This window comes from Orbicella franksi, chromosome 1 (genome assembly GCF_964199315.1).
Source record: "Orbicella franksi chromosome 1, jaOrbFran1.1, whole genome shotgun sequence".
NCBI classification, from domain to species: Eukaryota; Metazoa; Cnidaria; class Anthozoa; order Scleractinia; family Merulinidae; genus Orbicella; species Orbicella franksi.
In genome coordinates, this window is record NC_138145.1 from 30,894,555 (window position 1) to 30,906,979 (window position 12,425).

The following is a 12,425-nucleotide window of genomic DNA, read 5'->3' on the forward strand; positions in this document are numbered from 1 at the left end:
CAAAACTTATCATTGTAAATATTTTGGACTGTCTAAAATTTACTTCCGAGAACCACTGTTTTCAGCAGTATAATCTAAAGAATCTTATATACAATACATTCTATGATCTTTGCTGTTGTATAAAAACTATAAATGAATTAACTCGGAGTTGTGCTCCATAGATGAGAGATGGAAGATGACCCAAGAAGTCACAGGGAGAAAAACAGAATAGATATTTACTTACGTGTCTCTGAGAATAAATAAAACATTAAATCTGATACATACAGTTTATTTGTATTAGATTCTAACTGGGAAACTGCTATACAGCCGCCCAAAAAAGGGTTGTTTGATTCTCTAGCAGATTAAATTTTTTATTGCAATCGTTTCTCTTGCTAAATGGATTAGCAAGCCTTAGTGCTTGCTTAGTAGAGGCCATGCGGTTTTGTGGTCTTGAAGATTTATAACTACAATAAATTACTTCAATAAGACAATACTTGCTTTCCTGGATTGATTGGTATTGTTTATTTTAATCTCACCTTTTCATGTATTTTATGAAAGGTCTTCGAACGACAGTAAAGAAAATTTAAAGGGTGAACAAACTAAATTATAAATTTAAGGATTTGTGTGATGTTGGGGAATCGGATTCATAAATAACGATACACTGTGCTTTCAAAAAAAAAGAGGGAACAGGCCAACAACAGTCGATCATGAAAATGTAATGATTTAAAAACTCCACCTTATGAAAATCGAAGTGAGATTGTTATTGCTCGAGACCAGAAAAAACGGGGAATGCGATCATGTGCTAAAATTTCGCATATAAACCACTTTAACTGCAAACTTTACATTTACTGAAGACATAACAAGAGATTTATAGATATAGACCGCTCCTATTGTTATGAATATTGCACTTCAGCTCAGTATAAGGCCTTTCAATTGTCTAGCGATAGCGCCACTTCGTCCCTGGGGCCCGTTTCTCGAAAGATCCAGAAACTTTTCGGGCCCGCAGAGCTATCTTTAATTAATCTGTATCTAAAAACAGAGAGGTGTATACACCTGAAACTTGTTGTATGAAGAGAACCTCTGTTCATATTAAGAATATGCGAAAAAAACAGCTCTGTAATCATAAAGTTTGAGATTTTGCTACGGCTTTCCGGGTGCGAAAACATTTCGGGACCTTCGAGAAACGGGCCCAAGGCCAGACCTTCCTTTGAGATGCGCGGTGTGCGTTTGTTTTTTTTTTCCCTCAAACTTCGCCTTCAATGCCTTTTTTTCGGGGACGAGGCAACCTGGGGAGACTGGGTTCTACAAACCATTATCGCATTCAGATTCTCCCGGTTCTCTTACTCAACCGGAGTGCCCATGCAGACAAGAACCTTGACCGTTGTTAGAATATACCTTTTGTTGAATGAGAAACACTGCGAAGTATACCCAACTTGCGGGCGGATGGGACTTGTCTCCACACAGATAGTCCGAGAGCTTAAATAAACGTAATTATAAGTAGAAACTGACTTTCAATTCACCTTATTCTGTACGTAACATCGCTTCCTTAATCACGGAATACATTACAAAAAAACACAGCTGTTAAATAATTCGACGCCGGGTAATTAAAGAAATACACGAGAATAACATATACAACTCAACTTTATTGTTGCGGCAAAAAAGCTGAGCCGCATCAAAGGGGGAGGAGCCGATACCGAAACCGTCCTCTCTTCCCCCCCCCCCCCCCCCGTGATGCGGCCACAGGGTGGGAAGGGGTGGGTGAAAACAAAATGACTACAATACAGACGATGGCAAACTAACTGACATAACAGATTAGTCTCTTAAGCACGAGTTCACAGCACAGTCAATAATTAACTATTGGAGCTCCGTATGGAAAGTTGTTACTTTCAAATTTTCATACACTCACGGGTATATGAATGAATAATTTTATGAATTTTAGGTGGTCTGTAATGGGAAAACAAACCACTCAAGATAAAAAGGTCTATAGCAACTGGGTTCCTCGCGCGCACAAATTTTTTTAAATTATTTTACTAGCAGCAGGATTAAAAGTTTCCTGTGCAGCCATTGTTTATGTTCTTATACAGAGCTTTGCCTGCATATCGGGCACCAGCGTTACTATAAAGCGCGAGTCACCAGAATTTTCCTCGCGCGCACTCACTCATTTTCCTCGCGTGCGCGTCCATAACTCGCGCCACTTACTTTTGCAAAATCCTTTTGCAATGCCACTCTCGAGGGTTGCGCGCCATACATAAACAGCTGCGCAGGAGACTAAATAAATGATACATATGATCATTTAACAAGAGGACCTACGCGCTATTATTAACTATATATCGCTAGGCTATCGAGAAGCTATGCTTCAATTGCTTCAATGTCTGCTGAGGTAGACAGCGATCAGAATTCCTCCAAGAGCGACAACTGTGGCTCCAAACACAAGCTGCCATCCGAGAAGCTGCAAAGTAAAACATAAAACCATCCGTCAAGTTGACGTTTCGAGTGTCAGGCCTAGAGTGGCTCATGCTCGAAACTTCAGTGATACAGCTGTAAATTAATTTCAACATGGATGTTAGCCTGCGAACAGGCTCCCAGAGAAGACGGAAAATATAAATTCGGCGAGCGCGAAATCAAAAATGAGCGAAGCGATCGGGGCGGGACAGGGGAGCCTGCGGACTTTGTTTTTGATGTGCCTATCCGCCCTGGGTGATTAGCCTGTAACAAATCAGTCAATGAGGTGACTGGACCTGTCAAGAAGCCACATTTTCTGTACTTGTAAACAGTTCTAATCGACCTAATCAAACAGCCGGGCCCGGCGCCCGGCCCGGCGTCATAATATAGAGTGCAAGTAAGCATGTTCACGGAATATTTCAAACTTTGTCCCTCCAGAGCTAATACTTAGAGAGCTTAAAACATATTTTGCAATACTGAAATGAGCCTAAATAAATTATAAGCACATGATAGAGGTGTCAAACTCAGCAAAGCGACATGCAAATAACAGCGGAAAGTCCGGAAACCATGCCTTTGACCTCTAAAACAAATTTGCTATAGCACAGCCAAACGGCTTCTACTTAAAATTCCTCTTCATAACAGAGCATAAAGTACCCTTCATAACCACTTGTGAAATGACGAAAGATCGAGAGACCGCAATTAAAAGAGAACGGCAAATGCAGAATTGCCACGAACTGTGGGAGTCGTGTAGGGCGGTCAACCGCAGTTTACAGAGACCTGTCAAATGTTTATCTCAAAGATGTCAACAATCAGCGATTTAGCCAATCATATCACGATACCAGGAGCTGGTATCATAGAACAGCGGCATCAATAGAATGTCTACAGGCTCCCTCGCTTCGTTCGGGCTCACCGGGAGCCTGTTCGCAGGTTACATGGATGTCCAATATCAAAGATGTACCTATGGTAATGGTGCTACTCTCTTATTTTTAAAGGTATGGGGCTTGGCGTACGAACGTACGGACGCACAGTCACGTGACAACCAAAATTTTGAGGTCCATGAGTTACCAACTTTTCTCAGGTATGGGGCTCCACTCGCACGCCTTCGGAGGGCAGGAGCTCCGCTATAATTTTAAGCTTTGAAGATTGCGGTACATACCGATCGGTTATTTTTCTTGCTCCCCTTGCCAGCCAGGTCTCCTACCATTCGTCGGTACATACTTCTTTCGCTGCGTTTCTCCGAGGCCAGTAATTGTTTCAAACGAGTGAGTTCTTTTCGAATTGTCTGAAAAGAAATCTACATTCTAATTTATACCCAATTCTAACCAAAGCTTAAACTAAAGCAGTTAAAAGCTGCTCAGAAATCCTTTGTACAGAAGCTCGAACCAACGTTTAATATCTACTTGAACTGCCTAACATGACAGGTTCCAATTTGGTAAACTTGGTTTTATTTAATTAAACATGACCAGAGTGAAGTGTGTGTTACTGAGTTTTCTGTTGAAGAGTTAAACATTAATTATGTTGGTGGAGATCCACGTGCAAGGGTCACTGTACTGGTCCAGGTTGCTCAAAGCACCAGGGTGTCTCACTTTTAATTAGTTTTAGTTTTGATTCCTCTTTGATTTATTCTTAACTTTACTTGAAATTAGCAAAAACAAGACAGGTAGAGCAATTTTGCTTTGACTGGCGTCACCGACCTATAACAAATGTTCAGATTATCCAGTGAACCAATCAAAGCTCCGCAAAACAAGTGCACGTCATCAGAGAAAAGTGCGGGAAAACGTGTGAACGAGTTATGATTGGCCCTGATCTCTATCTCTGATTGGTCATGACGTGGTCCTAAGCGTAGTAGAGTAAAATCAAAGCAACGCGGACTACTTTCGACACTCCACTGAAAATGGCTCTTATTCTTTGGTAAACGGGTCTTCCACCGGTCTTCAAACGAAATGTTATTTGGTTGCAGAGGATCAATGCGTGACGACCCTGGCCCTTCCCAACGAGGAAGATGGTGACTCTCCAAAGGCCGGTTAGCGGAAATCACACAAAGAAAGCCACATATGGTGGGAGAGTTGCATAACGGTGGGACAGAGATCCAAGCACAAGGTAAATCCGGCACGCTACTGTAAATAATCAGTAGCCGTTTCACAGGCTTCTCTGCACAATGCGCGCTAACAGCATGATCAGTATGTATAACAGTATGATTCAGGTTGATGTCCTGGAAGTACAGTGTTATTCTAACTTACTTGATTGCTGGGGTCCAACTGATCTGCCTTCTTGATAAGCTCTATAGCTTGATCTGTATCTCCACTAGCTGCTAAAACCTGGGTGTTTGAATTCAATATAATCTGAATTTTTATTCATATGATATAATATTTACTTTTACATTTACTTTTTCATTTATGTGGAATACCTGTGAATTAGCTGGTGTGCCATTTCATTATGTAATGTCACACCTGGATACAATAAACTTGTATTGATTGATTGATTATCATAGTATCTTCCTGATGAATTGGTCCGAGAAATGAGAAAGATTCATCACTATGGGATGAAAGGCTTCTTGTCAAGTTTAACGCTATTTTGGGCGACAAGTGGGGTGACTAGTGTGCCTCCACCCCTATAATCCCTGACCTTCAACTATTAACTACCATATGTAATTCAGTGGAATTTCACTGTTTACCCTACCTTGCCTTTCCTGAACAAAGCCTTTACATTATCAGGATCTACTTGTAAGACTTGAGAGCAAGACTTCTCTGCTGCAGGATAGGCTTTTATCTGGAACAATAAAACACGGAGTGGGCACTTTCTGTAAATCTGAAAGCATCCCATTTTGAATGTTAATGATTTGTTACCTTCAGCTGGGCAGCAGCCATGTTATTCCAGCATTTTACTCTCAAGCTTTGAACTTCCTATCAAGATATAACATAAAGTACTTGTCAGAAGATAACATCATGTGATAGAAGTCTCCAGCTCATAATCTAATTGTTAAATAGAAAAATTATCTACATTTGTGCTTTAATACAACATTTATTTTTATTAGTGTTTTATCAGATCACCCCAACAATTAGCTTGTGAATGAACCATTTCCACAACTGTGTGAAGGAAAACTAGCTAGGGTTAAAGGACAGAGTTTTCCAAGATTCTGAGAAACCATTTTTGAAATAAGTACACTGAAATACAATGTAAGTTTGGCACAGTGGAAGATGAACAGTATGGAGTTCATCCTATGGTAAATGAGTCATTGCAAAAGGAGCACATAATGTCTTGCAAATGAGATTTTATTACATTAAAATTGAAACAGACCTTAGATGTGGATGATCCCAGATATTTAATGGCTCTAAAAAACAAGATGAGAAAAAATAGATGAAATGTTGAAATATTTTGAACAAAATTAACAGCCTATTAACATAGATTCAAGGAATCTGCAAAAAAGAAAATATGGGTAAGAAAAGATTGGCTAACAGACTGACGATGAAAACATGTGTGAACATAGCCCAAGCATGATAGAAAATTTGGGAAAATTCAAAAGTATTTGAAACCCAAAATGCAGGACAATGCTTATGCAAGGATTTTTTAAGTGCCTATGAGATTAAAAATAATTGTTGCTTATTTGAAAGGCTTTTCAAAATAAAGAAGAATGGCATTTACCTTTTTGGGAATATCTTTCTTCGCTTTAGAGATATTTACGTTTTTGTATTATGCAAATGAGGGATAAGTAGTTCCACTTAAACAGTAAAACACTGAATCAAGAATATCTCTACAAATATTGGTCAGGAGCGGTATTCTTGGCAATGGCACAACAGGTGTCATTGTTTCTTTTGTGATGTGCATTTCTGATGATAAATTTAAAGAACACTGCTCTAATATTTCTCGACATATTCTTGATTGAGTGTTGTACTGTCTTTTTGGATCACTTATAAATGACGTCATCACTTTCCTCATTTGCATAATACAAAAATGTAAATGAATCTCTACAACTAAAAAAGATATTCCAAAAAGGAAAGCACCATTCTTCTCTATTTTAAAAAGCCTTTCAAATAAGCAGCAATTACTTTTTATTTCATAGGCAAAACTGTGTTTAAGTGGACTTGTGCAAAGAACTTATGTGTAGTTACACAAATTCAATTTATGAAAATGAAGTGGTACTGTAATTATTTTAATCATGTAACAATTATACCTTTGATAACTGTTAATGGCCCCGGCATAGTCTCCTGCCATATACAAATTATTACCCATTTCTCTCTTCTTCTCTCTGAAAACAAAACATGCAATGCTTACTTCCACTGTGTTTAGAAACAATAAAAAATGTTACAGCATATATGGCATATATATATGTGGTAATTCTTTAAGAAGTTCTTGAAATAAACATACTGTAATATTATTGTAAGAGTAAGAAAAGAAATGTATTGTAATATTGTGTAGTTAATTATAGTTTAATTGATTGTGTTTTGTTTGTATAATGTAAGAAGTAACAGCTAGATGTAGATAACTTCAAGCAAAAATAAAAAAAATCTAGTGTAAGTGATGTAATGTAAGTTTAGTCCTGTGAAAATGTGTATTAAATAAATGTTGCTGTTGTTGTTGTTGTTGTTTTTTTAAAAAGAGTACCCAGTTGACTGTACAGGTTCAAACTGCAGCTTCTTTTAAACAAGGATGACAAATTTGGTTCCACCTTCCTAGTCAATGGTCATCAAATCATTTCATGTCACTAGCAGATTTAATCATTGCATATTAGGATCAATGTTCACACTTTACCCAATGGTCATTCTTTCTTCATCACTCATAGTATTGATATTAGGACCATCTCGAACTGCTAGCAATTGTATTTCGTAAGTCAGCTTAGCATCAGGGGGAATGGGTGGATTTGCGTCTGGTCTGAAAAGAGAGAAAAGTACTCTAAATTCTTGCCTGCTTTAAATCATCAATCATATAAACTGCTAATAAATCAAGTTTATTTTTTAATGTTTCACTTTAATAGAACAGTCGTTTGGTTATTGAGTTATGGATAAAATGGGTACAACTTCACAGTGCACTGTGGTTCAATGATCCAATGTTGATTGGATGTTAGCTCAAAGGTTTGCAAATTTAACTCATATAAATTTTGCTCATCAAAATTGCCAAGTTACAGTTTTCTCTTTTCGTACATAAATAGCCTGTGATTAGGGTCCCTTCTGGGTTTAGGGAGCAAAAATTCAGGGAGTAACTAAAGCGAGTCAAGTATCAGCCAATAGAACACTCAAACTCATGGTCTTATTGCTGAATACATAATTTTTTTTCTCAAGATCTGTCCTTAAAATAATGGTATTAGACAAACTATTCATTGCTGTCAGAAGATATACAAAACCAATTAAAGAAAATATAGACATACTTTCCTGTTTTTCCATAAGCATATCTGGCATCTGTAACAAGTTCACAAACTTCATCCAGCTCTGTGAGAGCTAAAGCTAAATCAAAGGCTGAAAACAAAAGACGCCTCTTTCAAGACATTGACAACCCACACACTATAAGGTCAACTGAAATACAATACTGCTACCACAATCATAGCAAAAGAACCATCAACACCCACAGGTAAGCCCAATGCAGTCCAATGCAGGGTTAATTTCCAGCATTGAATTATTTATACACCTGGATAGAGTAAAGGGTTTTGCCGAAGAACACAATGACCCCAGCCGGGGTTCTGAGCCAGGCTGCTACATCCAGAGTCCAGTGCACTAAAAATGTTCGGTGTGTAGCCAGGCATGTTAAAAATTGGTAAAAAAGGAAAGGAATTAAATGGTTGTCACTGACTAAAAATATGGTTATCGGATGTTTCGGCCACTACTGTTGCCTTCTTCAGCAAAAGATGGAAAATGCAAATGTTAAACGGTGTCCTGCTAGAATATGTAATAGATGTGTGATAAAACTAAATGAGCAATAGTCTCTAGAGTATTCTTAATGAGTGTAAAAATTCTTAATGCCATTGTACACGTTCGGTAGCGCTATGTGTTCGTTTATAGCGTTCCTGTCTCGCAAGGAATGCCAAGCTTCAAGAATTAGTCTTTGTTTCCATACTGATGATCTGTCGACAATTTCAACGTTCTCCAAATCTATTTGGTGACCGTTGAGCATATGGTGTTTGGCCAATAAAGAGTTTTTGTCCAATGTTGCTATAGCCTTTGCGTGTTCTTTCATACGTGTTTTTAACGCGCGTGATGACTGACCAACATAAACACAGTCACAATCTTTACATTTGATCTTGTAAACAATGCCTCTGGAAGCCTCTTTCTCGATCTTGTCTTTAGGTTTTTTGAGTATGTTCGAGATGGTACGAATAGGTTTATGGGCGACCTTGATATTGAAACCTGGAAGAACGTTTGCGACTCTTTCAGAAAAACCTTTGGCGTAGGGGAGGATGACAAAACCACGATGGTCGGTATCATTCGTTTCTTGTTGTCTACTCAGTTGGCGGCCATTGTGAATGAAATTTGCAGGGTAGTTATTAGTGGCAAGGGCTACTAACACCGACCGTTACCTTGATTTCAAATCACACCACCATCCTCAGCATACACACTCGGTCGTGCGCACTCTCATGGATCGTGCAAGGAACATTCCTTCCATGGAGGAGGAAGTTTCACGGGAAACTAAATGAGTAACGAAAGCCCTTGCCACTAATAACTACCCTGCAAATTTCATTCACAATGGCCGCCAATTGAGTAGACAACAAGAAACGAATGATACCAACCATCGTGGTTTTGTCATCCTCCCCTACGCCAAAGGTTTTTCTGAAAGAGTCGCAAACGTTCTTCCAGGTTTCAATATCAAGGTCGCCCATAAACCTATTCGTACCATCTCGAACATACTCAAAAAACCTAAAGACAAGATCGAGAAAGAGGCTTCCAGAGGCATGGTTTACAAGATCAAATGTAAAGATTGTGACTGTGTTTATGTTGGTCAGTCATCACGCGCGTTAAAAACACGTATGAAAGAACACGCAAAGGCTACAGCAACATTGGACAAAAACTCTTTATTGGCCAAACACCATATGCTCAACGGTCACCAAATAGATTTGGAGAACGTTGAAATTGTCGACAGATCATCAGTATGGAAACAAAGACTAATTCTTGAAGCTTGGCATTCCTTGCGAGACAGGAACGCTATAAACGAACACATAGCGCTACCGAACGTGTACAATGGCATTAAGAATTTTTACACTCATTAAGAATACTCTAGAGACTATTGCTCATTTAGTTTTATCACACATCTATTACATATTCTAGCAGGACACCGTTTAACATTTGCATTTTCCATCTTTTGCTGAAGAAGGCAACAGTAGTGGCCGAAATGTCTGATAACCATATTTTTAGCCAGTGACAACCATTTAATTCCTTTCCTTTTTTACCAATTTCCAGTGCACTAACCGGGAGGATTCTGTGTCTTCCCTGTATTCAACCCATCCAAGTGAGCAGCACTTATATTTTAAGTCACTTTGAAAACTATTTCTGAATTTCCACACCACTGGAAAGCAGTAATTAACGTTTGTGATATGATGGCTTCAAACTAAGGTAAGCAAAATGAATGTAGCATCATTGGTGTACACAATACCTTGAATAACCTCTCCTTCTCCAAGGATAAATTCGAGACTGCTGTTCCAATCAACACCTGTCCCATCCTCTGTACGGCCAGCAACCTGTATAGTAACACGTTGCCCCTTGTCTGGCCGAGTATCCTGACCCTTTCCCTGACGTAACATCTGCGCAAAAGGTAAGACACAGTTACTTAAAAATTTGTCGTCTAGACTGTACACTTCCCAAAATAATGTTAACATTTGTCATTATACCCTTATTTGTTGCCTGAGGGGGTCTCAAAGTTTACTTTACAGTCCAATCTGTATTTACCTTTAACTTGGAAGAGTTTTAGCATTTCTGTTGTTTAATGAACAGATAATAAAATCTTTGTTTTGAGGATATGGTTATTCATATCATTTGTTGTAAATTGTTTGTCTCTTAAATTTCTCTTACCTGAATCACAAATCTGGGATAGCAAACTAAATAAACCATTACTTTTTAAATCATTTTCACTTTGGTTATTTTTTACTTGTTTGTATATTTTTTCTAAGTTTGTAAAACGCCATGAACTTAGGATATGTGCGCTAGCTATATAAGTACAATTATTATTATTATTATTATTATTATTATTATTATTATTTTGTAAATTCTTTAATATACAAACTTGTAACAATTCAAGAAAAAATAATCCTTAATTCAAAATGATGCTTCATGCTACAAGTTTTTGACATTTTAACTAGTAGAGTCAGAATTCCTGGTAAATCGGAGAGAAAATTGACTAGAAAGTGTTAACAAGTCACCACAGGACACCTTAGAAGTCTTCAGAAATACTTATATGTTTTAACACTGCACCACTAAAATCTATTGCATTTAACCCAGAAAGAGATGCCCGTTGTCACTAATGTGTTAATGTGTGGTTAGCATATAAACCTAGACCATAGAGGATCTAAAGACACATGCCGTATACTATAACACAACAGCATTTTTTGAGAACACATGATAAAATTAATGTAGACGCCCACCAATGGATTGCATTTTCTGCATTTGTCATATGTTTTTAAGCGTTCATTATTCAGCTTCAACCCCATCCTTATCTTGTTCATTCCCTTCCCTGTGAGTGTCTCCCCCCTCTATATCCCTCCACACCTCCTGGGTGCTTCCTGAGTACAAAACTAACATTTTTTCCAAATATTTCGCAGTTCCTGACACCTTGGGAATCTTACCCCAGTCTCTTTTCCTCTACCTCCCACAAAGTTTCCACCTGCTCACTTGCAGGTTCCACTCCTCCACTCCCCTACCCCCTTCCTAATAAATCAAAGCATGAATTTTGCACAGGTCACACCAAGATCTTCAGCATGGATATTCCCCTTTTAACTATGATGTTTCAACATTTTCTTAATCTTTGGTGTAAGCTTCTCATGGACTGTACTTTGGCCAATAATGAAAACCGAGAATATAGCTACTTGTTCAGGGGTTTCATTAATGTTTTCAGCGGGAGGACAACTGGTTTCCACAGACAGGCAAAACTTTTTGAAATGAAATTCTTTATGAGAAAAACTTTCCTCCAGATGGCCACACCAGGTTGGCAAAATAATTATCCTAGCCAGTCAATTTGCACAGTGCAGCCCTTAATGAAACCCCTGCTTGGTACAAAGATTTGTGTCTGTTGAAATTACCCTTTTCTTGAGTAGCCCATTCCCTAAAATATCCATCCAAGTGTCCTGAGATTGATCAGAATCTTTTTCTTCGCCTTCACTCTCTGATGTTTCTCCTTCCCCTGTCACTTCACTCTTAATCTTCCTGTATTCATCCTTGCTCTTTCTGTCGGGTGATCTGTGACTTCCATGGTCATGTTCAACTGGTGAACTCTTGGGACTGCTATTAATTTCAGACTGGGTGTGGGAAAGCTCCGGTGGATTTGCTTCTTGTTGGTTTTCCTTGGTACTAGCAGCACTCTCTTCCTGATCAATATTATCAGAGAGCAAATTTTCGCGTTTCTCTGATTCTAAGGAAACCCTATTCGGTGTTTCTGTTGTAGACTGTTCCTGTGTTGTCAATTCATTTAATTTATTACTACTCGTTTCCCTCGTTTCACTTTTTTCTCCACTTGAAACTGGATCTAACATGTCCGTTCCATTTTCCACTTCCAAAGATGTGTGTTCATCAGCTGGCTTTTGTTCTCGACTCTCGTTCTCGATAAAACTTGTCTTTTCACCTACAAAGTTATCTTCACTCGTTATAGATTTTTTCACATTATTTTCTTCTGGTGAAGTCGTAATATCATTTAGTTGGGAGCTTTTAGCCGCAAGAGGTTTACTAATATTGCGTGAGTCCTCCATGTTGAATTTGACTACACTCCGTCCAAGGCTTCTCGCTGTTATAAACACAACCACAGGACACTAAGCTATATAAGAGCAGCCCACGACACCTATAAATTTTTCTGATTTTTGGCTAGAGCGATGCACA

General features: G+C 38.5%; 1 protein-coding gene across 2 annotated transcripts; it reads right to left on the reverse strand.

Annotated features, from left to right (window-relative positions):
• Positions 1-429: 429 nt before the first annotated feature.
• Positions 430-12,350, reverse strand: LOC145502836 (peptidyl-prolyl cis-trans isomerase FKBP8-like). 2 transcript variants are annotated; one of them, XM_081482232.1, is made up of 11 exons: positions 11,636-12,350; positions 9,997-10,144; positions 7,784-7,871; positions 7,171-7,290; positions 6,593-6,667; positions 5,719-5,752; positions 5,268-5,324; positions 5,101-5,190; positions 4,662-4,739; positions 3,578-3,715; positions 430-2,428 (listed from the first exon to the last, which is right to left on the reverse strand). In XM_081482232.1, the coding sequence occupies exons 1-11, from the start codon at positions 12,296-12,298 to the stop codon at positions 2,345-2,347; spliced, it is 1,575 nt and encodes a 524-aa protein (XP_081338358.1). In that variant the 5' UTR covers positions 12,299-12,350; the 3' UTR covers positions 430-2,344. The 2 variants fall into 2 exon arrangements, with proteins under 2 accessions (XP_081338358.1, XP_081338363.1); XM_081482237.1 differs by having other exon boundaries at positions 434-2,428; positions 3,578-3,703; positions 11,636-12,347.
• Between the last annotated feature and the right edge of the window lie 75 nt (positions 12,351-12,425).